The sequence below is a fragment of the Chiloscyllium punctatum genome, chromosome 42, assembly GCF_047496795.1.
Source record: "Chiloscyllium punctatum isolate Juve2018m chromosome 42, sChiPun1.3, whole genome shotgun sequence".
NCBI classification, from domain to species: Eukaryota; Metazoa; Chordata; class Chondrichthyes; order Orectolobiformes; family Hemiscylliidae; genus Chiloscyllium; species Chiloscyllium punctatum.
The window spans coordinates 42,377,393-42,398,594 of record NC_092780.1 but is presented as its reverse complement, the minus strand read 5'-3'; the positions used below and the strand labels follow the sequence as shown (position 1 = coordinate 42,398,594).

General features: G+C 42.2%; 1 protein-coding gene across 1 annotated transcript in view; it reads left to right on the top strand.

Annotated features, from left to right (window-relative positions):
- The window catches only part of LOC140465534 (vasoactive intestinal polypeptide receptor-like), a 137,401-nt gene that overhangs the window by 81,264 nt on the left and 34,935 nt on the right, over nucleotides 1-21,202 (top strand). The window contains exons 5-6 of the mRNA XM_072561073.1: nucleotides 1,284-1,381; nucleotides 20,323-20,452. Of these exons, the coding sequence (XP_072417174.1) occupies nucleotides 1,284-1,381; nucleotides 20,323-20,452 (228 nt within the window). The remainder of the gene's footprint in view (nucleotides 1-1,283; nucleotides 1,382-20,322; nucleotides 20,453-21,202) is intronic.

Sequence of the window (21,202 nt, the reverse complement as noted above, 5' to 3'; positions counted from 1 at the left end):
TCATTCGTAAATCACGGGTCCCTTACTTGACCACTTCCTCCCTGCCTGACAGATACATACTTATCATTGACAAGCAGTAGCTGGTCCTTGATTAAGTTCCACATATTTATTGTGCCCATCTCCTGCAGTTTCCTTCCCCATCCTATGCATCCTAAATCTTGCCTAATCACATCATAATTGCCTTTCCCCCAATAATAATTCTTGCCTGCGTTATATACTTATCCCCTTCCACTGCTAAAGTAAACATAACCAAATTGTGGTCACTATCACCAAACTGCTCATCTACCTCCAAATCCAATAGCTGGCAAGGTTCATTACCCAGTCTCAAATCTAGTGTGGCCTCCCCTCTTGTTGGCTAATCTACATACTGTGTCAGGAAACCATCCTGCACACATTGGACAAAAACTGACCCATCTAAAGAGCTTGAACTATAGTATATCCAGTCAATATTTGCAAAGTTAAAGTCCCCCATAATAACTACCCTATTCAGAATTATCTTTGCTATCCTTTCCTCTACGTCTTTGAAAGTATTCGGAGGCCTATAGAAAACTCCCAACAAGGTAACCATTCCCCTCCTGTTCCTAACCTCAGCCCATACTACCTCAGTAGATGAGTCCTCAGATGTTCTTTCTGCCACTGTAATACAGTCCTTGCCAAACAATGCCACATCTCCCCCTCTTTTACCATCTTCTCTATTCTTACTAAAACATCTAAACCCCAGAAACTGCAACAAACATTCCTGTCCCTGCTCTTATCCATGTCTCCAAAATGGCCACAACATCGAAGTCCCAGGTCAAACCCCTGCTGCAAGTCCACCCACCTTATTCCAGATACTCCTGGCATTGACATAGACACACTTCAAACCACCTTCCTGCTTGCCAGTGAAACTCTTGAAATCTTATTTCTGACCTCACTACTCTCAACCTCCTGGACACTGAAACTATAACTTAGGTTCCCATCCCCCTGCTGAATTAGTTTAAACCCATCCCAAGAGCATTAACAAATGCCCCCACCTCCCCCACCCCAGAAATCATACAGCAATAATATCCATCCTTGTGAGGGGCTATTGGAAAGTGGTTTATGGAATGGCCTTCTGGTCACAAAAATTATCAGAAAATTGGAGAGGAACTAACACATTTTGTTAGAAGTATCAAGCAAAAAATGTTTACAGTGTCACCATGGTACCACAATTGATCAGTCTGTTCCTCCTGCTATGTTATATTGTTGAGTTTGTATCCTTTCATTAGGATTTCCTGATCTCTCTAATGATCTGTTTTCTCCAGGGACTATTTCTGCAGGCTGTGAAGATAAGTTATACAGTTGGCCACAGTCTGTCTCTCCTGTTCCTCAGTGTGGCACTGATCATTCTGTGTCTCTTCAGGTAATCATTGCACTAAAATTACAACATATTATATACAATTGGCGAATGTCAGAGGACAGAAACAGACTACCTCTGTTTATTTACTGACAAAAGCTATCACACACACTCTCCCACTCATACGTTCCACATTCCACCTTATCAATACCCATCCTATACTTATTAATATCCCAGTTAGTCTAATCACACTCTCCTCATGGCCCCATAGCCTTTAATATTCCACCTCATCTCTAGGAAGGTTTGCTTGTTCAGTCACAATCTATTATAAAAGAGAGGCAGGCTAATCCCCAGTCACCTTCAGTTTGGAAGCAATTAACCATCTGAACAGTAGGTTAATGAACAGAGGATAAACAAAGAAAAATTAGAAAATATTGGCTTGAACAGAATGAAATCTATTTGGAAAGTGCAATGTGGAATCAATTTGTTTGCCTGCACTGGTCAATGTTGGTGTTTATCCTCCCTATGTATCCCCATGTTCCAATATCTTTTCACCTCCTTTTCCCGAAAACTAGTAACCAAGCTCATTGTTAAATGTTGACATGGCTGCACTATGCTTGCAGAAAAGGTCACGCTTTCTCAACCCTTGATGCAAAAACTATCCTCCACTCTACCCAAAACAAAACTCATACACTTAATATGGCTCCAGTCTCTCAGTACTTTGCCCATGCCAAAATATTGAAGATGCTGGAGTATTTTTCTGTGGAAGAGGTAGAAAGACTGAGTCGAGAAATGTCCTAGCTTATCAGATCCACCTCCTGTGAAGAGGTTTGTGCCCACGAATTTTCCCACAAAGGAGGTGGGAGCTTAATTATATTGTTGACCCAGCTTTAAAAATAACTGTTAAGCCTTCAAATCTGCATCTCCAATCATCTCCAACCAGTTACCACCCTCCACCAAATGCTTTAAAACCTCCATGCCTCCTTATATCCCCATGTCACTCCATCTCCCCTTATATTTCTCCATACTGCCTGAAATCCTTTTTACAGTCCCTACAAAACCCATGGAGAACTATTCATAGAGTCACAGATTATGCACATGGGAATACCCTCTTCGGTCCAACTCGTCCATAACCATGAGGTATCCTAACTCCAACATTTGGTCCATATCCGTCTAAATTCTTCCAATTTGTGCACCCGTCTAGATGCCTTTTAAATACGTAATTGCACCTGCCTCCATCACTTCTTCTGGCAGCTCATTCTATAGACGCACCACCCTCTGAGTGAAAAAGTTGCCCCTTAGTTCCCTTTTAAATCTTTCACCTCACACCTTAAACCCGTACGTTCTAGTTTTGGACTCCCCTATTTTGGCGGCACGGTAGCATAGTGGTTAGTACTGCTGCCTCACAGTGCCAGAGACCCAGGTTCAATTCCCGCCTCAGGCAACTGTCTGTGTGGAGTTTGCACATTCTCCCCGTGTCTGTGTGGGCTTCCTCCGGTTTCCTCCCACAGTCCAAAGATGTGCAGGTTAGGTGAATTGGCCATGCTAAATTACCCGTAGTGTTAGGTGAAGGGGTAAATGTAAGGGTGGGTGGGTTGCTCTTTGGAGGGTCATTGTGGACTTGTTGGGCTGAAGTGCCTGTTTCCACACTGTAAGTAATCTAATCTAATCTAATCTACCCTGAAAAAATGATCTTGACTATTCACTCTATCCATGTCCCTCTTGATTTTATAAGCCTCTATAAGATCACCCCTCAGCCTCCGATGTTACAGGGAAAATAGCCGAAGCCTATTCCTGTGGCTCAAACACTCCAATCCCAGCAACATCTTTGTAAACCTTTTTTTGAACTCTTTCAGGTTTAACCTATAGCAGGGAGACCAGAACCATATGCAGTACTTCAAAAGTTGCCTAACCAATGTCCTGTAGAACCACAACATAATATCCCACTTCAATACTCAATACACTGACCAATAAAGGCAAGTGTATTAAATGCCTCTTGGCTACCCTGCCCACCTGCGACTTCACTTTTGAGTAACCAATAAAAGCAGACCTCAGGATGTCTTCAAAATTGACATTTTTTTTAAAACCTCATAGCGATCTAATAGAGTTGTTAAACAAATTCAAAATCCTGAAATTGGGTCCTGCCTGCCATTTTTAAAGTAATTTTGATTTGACCTAAAATCCAGGCTTAAAGCACAGGTTAGCATTCTCCCACTGTGTGAAGGTTAAACATGGAACAACCAAAACTTCAGAGAGATCTCATCAAGTACTTATTTCATGTTTCAATTCTCTCTGGATAGAAAGTGAAGATGATGATTTAATCATGCGATGAAGAGAATGTAGATTTACGTATTTCATTTAGTTGGGTTAAGGCTGAACTGAACCACGTCTTCCAGCTGTGGCTACCGTGCGAATATAATTGCCTTGAAAAGAGACTTGTCACTATTTGTCACTAGTATGTAATCATGCCAGAGTAGCATGAAAGTTCATAATTACTTGCAATAGTTGCCTATTTCAAGTAAACAGGCATTTCAGATATTCGCTGATAATTGCTGAAATTAATTTGCAAGCACATGTTTATAAACAGGACAGAGAAGGTGAAAAGTGAAAAGTAAATGAGGATTGGAATCAGGTTAATATTGAGTCCTACTGGAAACTTATGTACTGAAATGCAGGGGAAATAAAAAGAGCCTTTTCCATTTTGTAACCCACAAATACTCCTGAATCATCACTGATGTAATGTAGGAGAATATGATAATCAATTTGTGCTCAACAAGCTCCCACAGAGGCGGCACAGTGGCTTAGTGGTTAGCACTGCTGCCTAACAGCACTAGGGTTCTAGGTTCGATTCCAGTCTCGGGCAATTGTCTGTGTGGAGTTTGCACGTTCTCCCCCTGTCTGAGTGGGTTGCCTCCGGGTGCTCCGGTTAGGTGAATTGGCCATGCTAAATTGCCCATATAGTGTTAGGTTTCAGGGAATGGGTCTGGGTGGGTTGTGCTTCGGCAGGTTGGTATGGGCTTGTTGGGCCAAAGGGCCTGTTTTCACGCTGTAAGTAATCTAATCTAATCATGTACAAAAACTCAGCAATCTATGGCAGCATCTGAGGAGAGAGAAACAGAGTTAATAGAACAAAAAAAACAAAGAAAATTATAACACAGGAGCAGGCACTTCAGCCCTCTAAGCCTGCGCCAATCAAAATCCTCTATCTAAACCTGTCGCCTATTTTCCAAGGTTCTGTATCCCTCTGCTCCCTGCCCATTCATGTATCTGTCTGGATACATCTTAAATGATGCTATAATGCCACCCTCCACCACCTCCACTGGCAACGTGTTCCAGTTATCCACCACCCTCTGCGTAAAGAACTTTCCACACATATCTCCCTTAAACATTTCCCCTCTCACCTTGAACTCGTGACCCCTAGTAATTGAGTCCCCCACTTTGGGAAAAACCTTCTTGCTATGTACCCTGTCTTTACCAAACATGATTTTGTAGACCTCAATCAGGTGACCCCTCAATCTCCATGTTTCTGATCAAAATAATCCAAAAGTGGCCTAACCAGCCACAACAAGACCTCCCAACTCCTATACTCGATGCTCTGTTGAATAAAGGAAAGCATACCAAACACCTTCTTCACTATCCTATCTACCTGTGATTCCCCTATGAACTTGCACTCCAAGGTCTTTTTGTTGCCAGGACCTTTCCATTGAGTGTGTAAGTTCTGCCCTGATTTGCCTTTCCAAAATGCAGCACCTCACATTTATCTAAATTAAACCTCATCTGCCATTCCTCAGCTCATTGCCCGATCTGAACAAGATCCCATTGTACTCTGAGATAAGCTTCTTCGCTGTCCACCACACTGCCAATTTTGGTGTCATCTGCAAACCTACTAAGTATGGCTCCTCTGTTAACACTCAAATCATTTATATAAATGATGAAAAGCAGTGGACCCAGCACCAACCCTTGTGCCACAGGCCTCCAGTCTGAAAGGCAACCCTCCAACACCACCCTCTGTCTTCTACCTTTGAGCCAGTTCTGAATCCAAATGGCTGGTTCTCCCTTTATTCCATGTGATCTAACCTTGCTAGCCAGTCTACCATGAGGAACCTTGTCGAACACCTTACTGGAGTACATATAGATCATGTCCATCACTCTGCCCTCATTAATCCTCTTTGTTATTTCTTCAAAAAACTCAATCAAGTTAGTGAGACATGATTTCCCATCCACAAGGCCATGTTGATTATCCCTAAGCAGTCCTTACTTTTCCAAATACATGTAAATCCTATCTTTCAGGATTCCCTCCAACAGCTTGCCCACCACCAGTGTCAAGCTCATCAGTCTATAGCTCCCTGGCTTTTGCTTACCACCTTTGTTAAATAGTGGCGTCACATTAGCCAATCTCCAATCTTTCAGCACCTCATCTGTGACTATCAATGATTCAGATATCTCATCAAGGGACCCAACAATTGCTGCCCTATCTTCCCATAGAGTTCCAGGGTATACCTGATCAGATCCTGGGGATTTATCCACCATTATATGTTTTAAGACACCAGCACCACCGCTGTGTAATATCGACATTTTCAAGATGTCACCATCTATTTCCCCACATTCTAGATCTTCAAAGTCCTTCTCCACAGTAAACACTGATGCAAAATACTCATTTAGTATCTCCCCCATCTCATGTGGTTCCACACATCGGTTGCCTTGCTGATCTTTGAGGAGCTGTATTCTCTCCCTAGTTACCCTTTTGTCCTTAATATATTTATAGAATCTCTTTGGATTCTCCTTAACCCTGATTGCCAAAACTATCTCATAACCCCTTTTTGACCAATTGATTTCTCTCTTAAGTATACTCCTGTACCTTCATACACTTCTCTGCTCTCTAAACCTGAGATATGCTTCCTTCTTTTTCTTGACCAAAACCTCAATTTCTCTAGTCATCTAGCATTACCTACACCTACCGGCCTTGCCTTTCATCAAACAGGAACATCCTGTCTCTGGAGTCTTGTTGTCTCATTTTTGAAGGTTTCCCCATTTACCAGCCACCCGTTTCCCTGCGAACATCTGCCCCAATCAATTTTTGAAAGTTCTTGCCTAATACCATCAAATCTGGCCTTCCTCCAATTTAAAACTTTATCATTTAGATCCAGTCAATCCTTTTCCACTATTTTAAAACTAGTCAAATTATGTCGCCAGCAACAGAGTGCTCCCCCACTGACACCTCAGTCACCTGCCTGGCCTTATTTCCCAAGAGTAGGTCAGGTTTTGCACCTTCTCTAGTAGGTACATTCCACATGCTGAATCAGGAAATGTTCTTGTACACACCTAACAAATTCCTCTCCATCTAAACCAACACTATTGCAGTCCCTGCCTATGTCTGGAAAGTTAAAATTCCCTACCATAAGAACATGCCCCTGTTGTTCTTACAGATAACTGAGATCCCCTTGCAAATTTGTTTCTCAATTGCCTGCTGACTGTTGGGGGGTGGTCTGTAGTACAATCCTTTTCTTATTTCACAGTTCCATCCAAACAACGTCCCCTGGACATATTCCCAGGAATGTCCTCCCTAAGTACAGCCGTAATGTCATCCCTTTAATGTTATCAAAAATGTCATGCATCTCCCCCCCCTGTTCCCAACCCCCCCACCCCCCCCCACCCCCCCACCCCCCTACCACCCACCACCCCCCCCCCACAACCCCCCCCTCACAACCCCCCACCACCACCACCCCCCCACCACCCCATCCTTCCTGTAGCATTTGTATCCTGGAACATTACGCTGTCAGTCCTGTTCATCCCTGAGCCATGTCACTGTAATCGCTATGATATCTCACTCCCAAGTTCGTAACCATGCCCTGAGTTCATTCACTTTCCCTATTAGACCTCTTGCATTGAAATGAATTAATTTATCAGTCCTACATCATTCTCTACTTTGTCGTGCCTGCCATGACTGTTTGACTTGCTCCTTTTCCCAACTCTGCCAGTCTCAGATTTATTTCTTTCCTCATTATTTCCCTGGCACCTCCTCCCACCATGCCCCTCTCTACCCCCCACCTTACTAGTTTAAATCCTCCCGAGCCAGCTCTAGCAAATCTCCCTGCCAGTATATTCGTGCCCTTCCAATTCAGGTGCAATCCATCCTTCTTAAACAGGTCACTTCTACCTCAGAAAAGATTCCAATGATCCAAAAATGTGAACACTTCTCCCTTGCACCAGCTCCTCAGCGATGCATTCATCTGCTCTATCCTCCTGTTCCCACCCTCACTAGTTCGTAGCAGCGGGACTAATCCCGACATTGTTGCTCTTGAGGATCCCCTTTTTAAATTCCTGCCTTTTTTTTATATTCTCCCTTCAGAATCTCACTTTTTTCCCTTCCAAGATCATTAGTTCCAATGTGCACAATGACCTCCTGCTGGTCCCACTCCCCTTTGAGAACATTCTGCACGCTCTCTAAGATATCCTTAATCTTGGCCTCAGGGAGGCAATACACCATTACGATTTTTTGCTGCCGGCCGCAGAAACGTGCATCTGACTAGATAGCCCCCCTATCACAGTCGATTGCTTTGAGCCTGACATACCCCTCATTACATTAGAGCCAGTCTCAGTACCAGAAACGTGGTTGTTCATGTTATATTCCCTTGAGAGTCCATCATCCCCTATATTTTGCAAACGGCATACTTGTTTGAGATGGGGATAGCCACAGTAGACCTTTGCACTACCTGTTTCCCTCTCCTACCTTTCCTGGAGGTAAGCCATCTACCTGACTCTTTCTGTGGTTTTTCTCCCTTCCTAATCTATCGCACCCCCCCGGCTCCTGTAAATTCTTCATTGCCTCTAACTACAGCTCTAACCAATTCATGTGATCTGGTAGGATTTGCAATCAAAGACACTTCCTGCAGACACAATCAGTAACATGGGAACTCTCCCTAATCTGTCATATCTGACAGGAAGAGCACATCACTCTACTAAAAGCCATCTTTGCTCCTTAACAATTTACAGACCCAGAAACGAGCATCGTTTACTGCTCTAAAGAACACTGCTCCAGACTAACTTAGTACCCATGTTTTATATTTTAGAAATTTGAGTCAAGAGACATCTCAAAAAAAAGTCAAAAAAGAGCCTACTCCAGTCACTATTGTAGATTTACAGCATAGTTACACTTAAAAACTATGCACTTTAGATTAGATTAGATTACTTAGATTACTTACAGTGTGGAAACAGGCCCTTTGGCCCAACAAGTCCACACCGACCCGCCGAAGTGCAACCCACCCATTCCCCTACATTTACCCCTTTACCTAACACTACGGGCAATTTAGCATGGCCAATTCACCTGACCTTAGCTTCTCCTCTGTTGTAAGCTCTCCCACATAGGTTCATAGAACATAGAACATAGAAGAATACAGCGCAGTACAGGCCCTTCGGCCCTCGATGTTGCGCCGATCAAAGCCCACCTAACCTACACTAACCCACTATCCTCCATATACCTATCCAATGCCCGCTTAAATACCCATAAAGAGGGAGAGTCCTCCAAGGTCAGCTATGAATTTTGTTGTTTGTTAATTTTTCTTAAATGAACTGCAATGTCCAGAGATACTTGAACTGTGCAGATTCACAGCTGTGTCAGACAACAGTGTAGGTTGCTTTCTCTGACCATGTAGTCTCTGGCTTTGCCTCCCTTCCTCGTTTTAAAGTTTTGATCTTTTCTCCCCCAAAGTTCCAAAACAATGCAACAGCTTATAAAATAGTAATTACTGCTCCTGGAATTCAAAGTAATCACCTCCAACATCAAAAATATCTCAAAAAAGAAGCAGCTCTTACAGCCACAACTTTTTCCCATCCTTCATCTTGGATTACCTAGAATCCTCATCTGAAATTAGTGAGCAAAGCTCCCATGGATAAAAATAGTAAAAAAAATTGAGTTATCAAGTGGTAGTCAAGCTACATGAGCATGCATTACAGACCCCAAAAAGGTGAGAGAAAGATAGAAGAACAATTATATAGGCAACTAATAAATGTGAAGTCATCCATTTCAGTAGGAGTAACAGTAAAATTGACTATTACTGAATGCTAAGAAGTTGCAGCATGCTGCTGTACAGAGGGACCTGGGTGTCCTTGTGATTGAATCACATAAGGTTAGTTTGTGGGTACAACAGGTAATTAGGAAGGTAAATGTAATTTTGTCCTTCTTTGCTAAAGGGATTGAGTTAAAAAGCAGGGAAGCCATATTGCAGCTGTACAGGGTGCTGGTGAGGCCACACCTGGAATACTGCATGCAATTTTGGTCTCCTTACTTGAGAAAGGATACACTAGCACTTAGAGGGGGTATAGAGGATGCTAACTAGGTTGATTCTGGAGTTGAGGGGCTTGGCTTATGAGGAGATACTGAGTAGACTGGGATTAAATTAATTGGAATTTAGAAGGATGAGGAGGGATCTTATAGAAACATTTAAAATTATGAAAAGAAGATATAAGATAGAGAGGATGTTTCCACTGGCAGATGAAACTAGGACAAAAGGGCATAGCCTCAAAATAAGGGCATAGCCTCAAAATTTCAGACTGAATTGAGAAGGAATTTCTTTCCTTGGGGTTGTGAATCTATGAAATGCCCTGCCCAGTGAAGTAGTTCATGCTAATTCTGTAAATGTTTTTAAAGCTAAGATAGATTTTTTTAACAATAATGGAATTAGAGTTATGGTGAGAGGGCAAGTAAGTGGAGCTGAGGTCATGAAAAGATCAGCTATGATCCTATTGAATAGAGGAGAAGGCATAAAGGACCAGATGGCCTACACTTGCTTCTAGTTCTTATGTTCTTATGTTCCATCATGGGGAACCATATCAAAAGCCTTACTGATGTCCATGTATATGCAATCTACAGCCCTTCCCTCATCAATCAACTTTGTCACTGCCTCAAATAATCTATAATGTTGATAAAATATGACCTTCCATGCTGCCTCTCACTGATCAGCCCATTTTCTTCCAAATGTAAATAGATCCTATCCCTCAGTATCTGCTCCAGCAGCTTCCCTACCACTGACATTAGGTTCACCAGTCTATAATGACTTGGATTATCCTCGCTACCCTTCTTAAATAAGGGGACAACATTAGCAATTCTCCAGTCCCCTGGGACCTCATCCGTGTTCAAGGATGCTGCAAAGTTTTCTGTTAAGCCCCAGCTATTTCCTCTTTCACATCCTTCAGTAATCTGGGATAGATCCCATCCAAACCTGGTGACTTGTCTACTATAATGCCTTTTGAATACCCAACACTTCTCTTTCCTTATGCTGACTTGGCCTAGAGTAATCAAACATCTATCCCTAGCCTCAACATCCGTCATATCCCTCTCCTCGGTGAATACTGACACAAAATACTCATTAAGAATCTCACCCATTTTCTCTGACTCCACGCATAGCTTCCCTCCTTTGTCCTTGAGTGGGCTAACCCTTTCTCTAGTTACCCTCTTGCTCCTTATATACGAATAAAAAGCTTTGGGACGTTTCTTCATGCTGATTGCTAAAAGTATTTCATGACCCCTTTTAGCCCTCTTAATTCCTCATTTCAGGTTGGTCCTACTTACCTGATATTCTTCCAAAACTTCATTTGTTTTTAGTCGCCTAGACCTTATGTATATTTCTTTTTTCCTTTTAGCTTGTCTCACAATTACACCTGTCATCCACAGTTCCCTAATCTTGCCATTTCTATCCCTTTTTTTTCACAGGACATGCCTGTCCTGCACTCAAATCAACCTCTCTTTAAAAGCCTCCCACACATCAAATGTGGATTTACCCTGAAATAGCTGCTCCCAATCCACATTCCCCAGCACCTGCTGAAATTTGCTATAGTCGGCCTTTCTCCAATCTAGCACTCTTCCTTTAGGACGACTCTCGTCTTTGTCCGAGAGTATTCTAAAGTTTACGGAATTGTGATCACTATTCCCAAAATAATCCCCTACTGAAACTTCAACCAACTGACCGGGCTTATTCCCCAACACCAGGCCCAGTATATCCCCTTCCTGAGTTGGACTATTTACATACTGCTCTAGAAAGCTCCCCTAGATGCTCCTTACAAATTCTGCTCCATCTAAACTTAAAGTGAATCCTAGTGAATGTTGGGCAAGTTAAGATCTCCCAACACCACCCTGTTGCTCCTACATCTTTCCATAATCAGTCTATATATTTGTACCTCACACTCACACTCGCTGTTGGGAGACTTGTAGTATAGCCCCAACTTTGTTACTGCAGCCTTCCTATTTCTGAGCTCTGCCCATATTGCCTCACTGCTCGAGTCGTCCATAGTGCCCTCCCTCAGCACAACTGTGATATCCTCTCTTACCAGTAATGCAACTCCTCCACACCTTTTACCAGCCTGTCTGTCCCACCTGAAGCATAGATATCCTGGGGTATTTAGTTGCCAGTCTTGCCCTTCCCTCAACCAAGTCTCAGTATTAGCAATAACATTATGCTCCCAGCTACTAATCCATCTGCTTTACCTACGACACTTCTCGCATTAAAACAAATGTACCTCAGACCACCTTTGCATTCATCATCTGCTCCCTGCCTACTCTTCCCCTTAGTCCCACCATCCCGAGAACTGGTCCCAGTGTCCCAAAAATTTGAACACCTCCCTTCTATTTCTCAAGCCACTCATTCATCCTGCTCATTCTTTCATTTCTACACTGACTAGAATGTGACACTGGTAGCAATCCTGAGATTACTACTTCTGAGGTCCTACTTTTTAATATGACTCCTAAATTCTGCATGTAGGACTTCATCCCATTTATTACCCATATCAGTGGTGCCCACATACACCATGACAGCTGACTATTCACCCTCCCCCTTCAGAATGTCCTGCAACCAATCTGAGACATCCCTGACCCATGCACCTTGGAGGCAACATTCAATTTGTGAGTCTTATTTTCAACCGCAGAACCAGAACTCCCCGTACAATTGAATCCCCTATGACTATAGCCCTTCCACTCTTTTTCCCTCACTTCTGTACAACAGAGCCAGCCACGGTGCTACGAACCAGGCCATCTCCTCCAACAGTTTCCAAAGCGATGTACCTGTTTTGGAGGGACATGACCACAGGGGACACCTGCACTGCCTTCCTGCTCTTTCTCTGCCATATGGTCACCCATTCCCTTTCTTCCTCACCAATCCTAATCTGTGGTATGACCAACTCACTAAACATGCTGTCACAACCTCCTCAGCATTGCGGATGCTCATAAGTGAGTCCATGAGCAGCTCCAGACTTGTCATGCAGTCTAACAGGAGCTGCAGTTAGACACACTTCCTGCACATGAAGGAGTCCCTGAGCTCGCCTATTGAGCAAGAGAAGCATAACATGGGTCTGAGACTGTTAAACTTAACTTAATCCAACTAGAATATCAAATAATAGATAAATGAAATTTGAAAAAACATTACCAATCACACTACTTACTGGCCAAAAGAATACACCACAGAGTCTTTTTTTTTGGCTAGAGGCAGGGGGGAGGGGTTGCGGGGTAGGGGTGGAGGTCAGAGAACTCCATGTGTAGTGTCTCGGGTTTAGCCACTGCCCAAATATATTAGTTCACTCACCTTCCCAGAGCTCAATTTGACTGCTCCCACTCAGCTCCTCGCCCTCACCGCTCCCACTGCTGCTGCAAAAATGGGGGCTGCTGATTCCACAAGGTAAGTATTTAAATGGGAAATTTAACTTCCTGGCAGCCCCTGGTTCTTGCTCTCACTGCTCCCACTGCTCCTGCAAAATGTTTCAAGTCCAGTATGACTTCTTCTGAAGGTGGTGGAGGTGGCATGTGGAGTCCTGCTGCTTTCCAGTGTCTATTGTATATGGGTCTGGAAATGTTAATACTCACTGAACACCATAAGCACACTGTCATGAGGATTATTGAGGCAAGTAACTAAGGGCTGTGTTGGAGTCAGACCAAGATGAGAACCACCAAACAGTCTCTCTCAGAATATATGGCATTTCCTTGTCACATGTAAATAGTTATGGAAATATAACAAATAATGGTTTATTCTCTATAAGAGAATAATATAAGAGACCCTAAGAGGTCTATCGTTCTCCACACTAGACAATATGGGCCCATGAGGTGCATTTATCTAGACTTTATTGGTGGCAGTACTGAGAAGAATATCCACTCAGACTAAGTCTGTGATCGGAACCCTGCCACCAATTGAGTCTCTTAACTGGATAATTAATGCATACTTAAGGATCTCATCCCAATACATCTGTTTTTAACCTAGCAGCGGGTGGTGGGTTTGAGAAGCATAACAACCAGAATCTGTACGTTTGTTTGCAGGCTTTGGGCAGGGACCCTCATTTGAAGGCATTCAACACCTGATTGAAGGAACTAGTACTGAGGTGGGGGTGAATCCACGGAGTGCTATCTTCCTGCTAACACTTCCTTCACTCGTCCCAATATGATCTCCCTCCCTCACCACCACCTCTGTCACGTGTGTTGTCCTCTTTGACATGGTAGTACAAGCAGCAACCACCATCATCTCCACTAGAGGTGCTATGAGCACATAAACATAGCTGATCTCTGATTAGATATCAAATCCCAAGATGGGACTTTTGGCCAGCCCCAACCACCTAGGTCCTTGATCTCCCAGAGGATGGCCTGGTGCTGTCCATTTGAGTGCTGAATGTGGTGTGATGGAATTTCTAAAGAGTCAAAGTGGGATCTCATGATTCTCCATCTGCCAACCAAACCCACAGTTGTCTCCACAAGATTGTATCCACAGATGCCAGCACTTGGCAGTCTTTTATACTTAAATCAAAAAAAGTGCTGTTGCTATAGAAAGAGTAAGCATAGAGATAGTCAAAATTTATTTTTTGTGAAAGAGTTCCTCACCTTTTATTGTGAAGTTATTGGGAACCATTTCTCAGTAGTAGGAAATACATAGGGGTTAAAGTTAAGTTTGTACTGTGAATATAAGTGAAACTATTAATCTACATTAAAACTTAGTTTATCCACCAGCAACACATACATCATTCATACCTTGATAGCAAGCACATTTATTTTTACCATACACTGATGTAATAAATGCAGCAGGTTTAATGAGCATGATTTAAATCTTTAATGAGATTTAAATTGTCACAAACTTGAACCTGGCCATTGCTGAAAGCCGAAGGGTTCTGTCGAGTGCATCATTGACATCTCTGAGAATTTTGTTTCCATTTGTTTAATTGAATTTCAGGATATGGATGTCAGTAACAAGGGCAAGATTCATGACCCAATCCTAACAGCAGGGTGGAAAATTGAATTCCCTCTTCCAGTAACCTAGGCTTGAGTTATCAAGATGGGCTGGAACCTTTTTCACTGGAGAGTAGGAGGTTGAGGGATGACATTATAGAGGTTTGTAAAATCATGAGGGACATAGTTAAGGTGAATAGCAAGGATCTTTTCACTATGATGGGGGAGTTCAAAAATAGGGAGCATATTTCTAAGATGAGAGGAGAAAGACTTAAGAAGGGCATGAGGAGAAACCGTTTTGCACAGAGTGGTTCACGTGGAATGTGAACCAGTGACCATAAATCTATTAATTTTAAAATAGTTATGGAGAGGGACAAAATGGTCCACAGGTTCAAGTTCAAGCCCGGAGCAAGGTGAATTTTGATGAAATTGGACAGGATCTTGCAGGGAGTTCTTTGGAGTAGTTTGTTTGCAGGCAAAGGAGCTTTGGCAAGTGGGAGGCTTTAGAAGTGAGATAGCTCGAGTTCAAGGTCTATATGTTCCTGTGAAGGTTAGCAGGAATAGGGAACCTGGAATGACGAGATATTGAGGCTTTGACCACAAAAAAGGAGACATTACTCAGGTACAAGCAACTGCGATCTAGGGTTTTGGCACAACAAGTCCACACCAACCCTTCGAAGATTAATCTACCCAGACCCAATCCCCCACCCTATTGCTCTACATTTTGCCTGACTGATGCACCTAACCTACACATCCCTGAACGCTTTGGGCAATTTAGCATGGCCAATTCACCTAACCTGCACATCTTTGGACTGTGGGAGGAAACCAGAGCACCCGGAAGAAACCCACACAGACACTGGGAGAACGTGCACAGTGGAGGAGGAGTTGGACATATTAGAATGTATGAAGATGGATGAATCTCCTGATCCTGACCAGATATATCCAAGGGCCCTGCAAGAGGCTAGTGAAGAAATTGCGTGGGCACTGGGTGATATTTTTGCATCATTGTTAGCTATGGTGAGGTCTGGAAGGTAGCGATTCTGTGCCCTTATTCAAGAAGGGCTGCAAAGAACAACATGGGAACTATCGACTAGTAAGGTAAATTACTTGAGAAGATTTCAAGAAATAAGGTATACATGCATTTGGAAAAAACAGGGTTTGATTAGGAGTAGTCAGCATGGCTTTGTGCAGGGGACATCATGCCTCACAAGTTTGTTAGAGTTCTTCGATGAAGTGACCAGGAAGGTTGATGAGGGTAGGACAGTAGATATAGTCCATATTGTGATCTCAGTGAAGCCTTTGATAAGGTTCAACATGATAGTCTGCTCTGGCAAATTTGATACATGATTGGCTTGATGGTAGGAAGCAGAGGGTAATAGTGGAAGGATTCCTGTCAGACTGGAAACCTGTGACTAGTGGTGTGCCTCCTGTGTCGGTGCTGGGCCCATTGGTATTTGTTATCTATATCAATGATTTGGATGAGAATATACAAGGCATGATTAGTAGGTTTGCAGATGACACTAAAATAGGTTGTATCATGGACAGTGAAGAAGGTTATCAGAAATTGCAGCAGGACCTTGATCAGCTGGGGAAGGGGACCGAGAAATGGCAAATAGAGTTTAATATAGATAAGTGTGAGATCGTGCATTTTGGAAAGTCAAATCAGGTAGGAGTTTCATGGTGAATGGTAGCACTTTTAGGAGCATAGTCAAAGAGAGGGATTTAGAGTTCAGCTGCACAGTTCTCTGAAAGTGGAGTCACAGGTAGACAGGGCAGTGAAGAAGGTTTTTGGCACACTGGCATACCATTAGTCAGGGCATTGGGTATAGAAGTTTGGAAATGATGTTGCAGTTGTACAGGACGTTGGTGAGGCCACACTTGGAATATTGATTCAGCTTTAGTTACCTTGCTACTGGAAAGAGCGCAGAGGAAATTTACAAGGATGTTTCCAGGACACAAGGGTCTGAGTTATAGGGAGAGGTTGGGCAAGCTAAGACTTTTCATTTAGAGCATAGGAGACTTGGGGTAGGGGAGAGTGATCTTATGGAAATGTATAAAATCATGCAAGGCATGGATAGGGTGAATGCACTCAATCATTTTCCCAGTGTTGGGGAATCAAGGACTGGAGAACATCAGTTTAAGGTTAGAGCGGTAAGGGTAAAAGGGAACCTGAGGGGCAAATCTTTTACACAGAGGGTGGTACACATATGGAATGAGCTGCCAGGGGAAATGAAGTAGGACACATTAACAACATTTAAAAAGCATTTGAACAAATACATGGATAGGAAAAGTTTAAAAGAATCTGGGCCAAGTGCAAGGAAATAAAGGTAGCATGGATGGATGGATATTTTGGTTGGTGTGGACCTGTTCGGGTCGAAGGGCTTGTCTCCATGCTGTAGGACTCTATGACTCTAGGAAGTGACGCATGCAGGTACATTTGCAAAATTTAAAAGACATTTGGATAAGTTCATGAATAGAAAATGTTTGGAGGATAATGGGCCAAATGCAGGTAAGTGGGACTAGTTTGGTTTTGGAACCTTGTTGGCATAGCCTAGTTGGACCAGTGGGTATGTTTCCATGCTGTATGCCTCTATGTTGAGGTTTGTGCAAATGAAAAATTATAAAGCTAAGATTAGTTGATTTTGGTTAAAAATGCAATGGATAGATGGAATTAAAATACAGCATGATCTGTTTGAATGCAGAAAAGCTCAAGGGTTTGAAAGGCTGGTGATTAGTTAAGCTATAGAATGAGGAATTCTCTGTAAGGGTGACACTTCTTCTTAATCCTGAACAATATTACTGATCCACGTTTTGCAATCATTTGATAGCTTCATATACTTCAGCTTTTTAAATTTTGTGGTTTGTATTTCAAAATGAATTTCACTGGGATTTGTCCTTACCTCTGGATTAACTAGTCTCATAGTGCATTTGCTAATACAGTGAGACACCCTGTCAGGATTCATACACTTGCCCTCCTACAATTGAACCCAACTGGAGATACCAATGTGAGCAGTGAGGATGAATGTGAATGATCAGAATCAACAGGGTGTGAAGCAGATTTATTTCAGTACTTTGGGGAAAGTAATGTTGAACTCAACTTTAACCATTAACTCAATGGAAATACAACACAAAAGAGGCTAATGAGGGTTTGTGAAAATTGCTCACAACTGTACACATCAGGAAATGATCGAGGTGCAGGTAACAATGGTTGGTGATTGCCAGTCATTGTGCACACAACGATATCCTTTACATTGTATCATGTTCCCTCAAAATCTGCTAGCAAGAAAGGTTTAGTTTCCACAGAGTGGTATGCAGCTAATTAAGTATCATCACTGTAGTAGTAGCTAACTTGCACATAGTAAAGTCCCACAAAGAGCAATGTAATACTGGCTTGAAAGATGCTCTGTCAGTACTGCCCTGAACTGTCAAGTATCTTGGGAGGGTCTTGATTCCACAGCTTGCTCCTTCAAGGGTAAGAGTGATACGTTTAACCGTGGCTAAGACAATCACGTTCAGACAAGGTACCTGCATAAAACTAAACAGTTGATTCAAATTTAGCTTAAATTGTATACAACCGACCTACTCTTTGCTTCCTACAGAAGACAGGGGACTAAAGGCCACAACATCTGCTCCTCCACACCCAGCCACATTACATTTATGTACTTCTGTCACACAGCTGTGAATGGTTTCAAACTAAACTTCTGAGCACCTGTTAAAAATCGCTCAAGTATTTCAGTTGCAAAGATGAAGTTACAACAGAAAGCTTTGAAGCAACCTCACAGCCCAGGTGACAGAAGGGCAGCATTTATAATAGAAACATTACTTCCTTGATATCTGCAGTTTGTTTTTGAATCACATGAGCTCTTTAATTTCAGACAGAATATCGCGAGCCATATAATTTCCTTCAAGTATTATGTTTCTCATAATCTAATATAATGTGCATTTTTCTGATTTAAATGTATTGCTTACACTGTTAGATTTCCTTTGCAATAATTTGTGCACTAAGTATTATTTACATATTTTCACCTCATATCCCATCTCCATATTAAGAATGACTGAGTTGACATCTGGATTTTCATTCATCTATCATCGTGAGTACTGGTTTTCTCATTGATATGTTTAGCACGTGAAGTGTAAGTGCATTGCCAATATATTTCATTCATTTCCAAATGAGGATTTGTTTTCAGAAAATTCATTCACTTGTGTTGTGCTGCTTTTTTGTTGATGTACTTTTTGCTATTTGCAAAAGGAAAATGTGACTTGGCCACAGAGGTAACTTTGTTTAAAAATTTCCCATTCTGTTAACAATCTCTTGAATTGAGTAGTTCTCAAACAGCTCCGAGGGCAATCTGAAACTGTAATTTTCTATGGAGCTGCTCTTTGATATAGAAAAGCATTCTTTATAATTGGCATTGCTGGTGCAAGAGGGAAGGAAACGTCGCTCAAGAGACTGCATGCTGATAATTAAATTGACTTTGTACTTCTTTTCACAAGAGAGAAAAACAGTGACAGCTATTATTTGCTTGCACTTGAAGGGAGTTTGAAATAAAAATCATCCCATGTACTCTTCTTCACTTTAGCAGTCGAGATTGAAGTCAATTATTATTATTAATAGAAAATGATATTCTTTCCTTCACTTGGTGTTTCATTAAAGTCACCAAATGTTTTCAGGATGTCCACTCAGATCCTATGTAATCAACTACAACTTGACCCTCGTGATGATGTACTTTCAATATCTAGGATAAAGATCGAGTTTTGTGACCTTCCAACTGAAGCAACAAGTGTTTATTCCAATCTTGTAAATATAAATGCTGATATTTTTCAAATATTGAGAATGAGGGGAGAGGGTGTAAGTTTTGACATCCTCCAACAAGTAGGAGAGGTCAGGGATGTTAGTCAAAATGGTAACAATATGAAACTTAACTCTAAACTGCTATCAATGAATCAAATTCTAACTTAACTTTGGCAGATATTGCAATTTCCAAGTAACCCACTCTAAAGCAGCAGGTCAGTGGTTATAACATATTCAAGAAGCATAGTACCTCATGTTCTGACAGCTATTTAGGTTTAACAGCTGTCGGCTGAGTTTCACACAAAGAAAGTGTGAGTTCCTGCAACTAAAGATCTTTCGACCTATCTTCAGGGAGGAGGAGCTCCAATGCTTCCTTTAACCCCTCTTGTCAACCTCTCACCCATGCCTCTTCACTATGATCCAACCTCTCTCCCTCCTCATTTCCTCCCTTCCCCCCCATCCTTCCCTACAACTCCCATTCCCTAATACCATCATTCACAATGACCTCACTCCTCCATAACCTCGCTTTCTTACAAACTCTTCTCACCACCACCCCCCACCCCATGACCTCTTCCCACTTGCAAATTTCCACCCCCCTCCAGGCACTGTCAGATAACTTTGCTTCTTCTCTGTCAAACCCCGTAAATCTTATGATCAGTTTACAATTGTTTCCTGATCCAGAAAGATTGGAAAGTGGGATCAAGGGATATGGATCTGGTGAGATCAAAGGATATGGTAGAGTGATGAGAATGAGAGTTACTATGTGATTGAGGGATATGATGGGATTGATGGATGTGGTGAGATTGTGAGGTATAGTGGAGAGGTAGAATTGAGGAAATGGTGGGATTGAGGGATAATGTGGGAAAATTCAATTGAGAGAGCTGGTGGGAAATTATTGTTGACAGAAATATGGAAAAATTAGATTGAGAGATGAAAAACAGATTGGAGATTTCTCAATTTAAGGCATTATTTTTGTTTATAACATTTCTTTAACTTAATACTTCTTTACTGTCTTTGACACAGAAAGCTCCACTGTACCAGAAACTATATCCACATGAACCTGTTTGTCTCCTTTATTATGAGAGCCATTGCAGTGTTTGTTAAGGATGTGGTACTCTTTGGCACCGACTTGAACCAGTGCACCCTATCCACAGTAAGTGAAGCTTTGTGGGGATCCTGAGAGAGAATTCACAGTGGGTCTTATGGTCTTATGGAGTTTAGAGTTCAGGCACTGTGAACTCTCTGGAGGGATCCTATTAATCATCAGTCATCATAATCAGTGTCAGGATAGACTTTATATTTAAACAATAAAACAGGGTCAGATTTACCCTCAGTTCCTAGGTATGGCACCATAACATTCAAGGGGGCAAGCTCTCAAGTTCCCCTCCTAAGGCAGGATAAGGTGGTGGGATCAGTCCCAGTTTACATGCAGCCCAAATGACATACTTCATTCGCAAAGATGAACTATCTTCATAGTAAATTGAAATGGAGGTTACTTCCATTTACATCTGAAACTTAAGTATTAATCTTGGTACACACCTTTTTGAGCTAGATCAGATGGAAAGCTGAAGGCCTATCCCTGTACTCCTCCTAGTTCTTTGTGCCCAAGGATAGCCAACAAGCTGCTAACTCCTTGTTGTGGGATTCTAATAATTGCACTCACCCCGTCACCCCAACTCCCTGGGGATCTTATTATTAAACTTTCATTGTCACTAGATGTCTTGATATACAGGAACCTGACCCACATTCCCAGGATGTTCACTTTTCGTAATGTAATCCAACATGAATAGGCAGGTGGGACTAGTTTAGTGTGGGATTATGTTTGGCATGGACAAGTTGGACCGAAAGATTTGCTTCCGTGCTGTATGACTCTAAGACTATGACTCTATGAGCAAAATTTAAC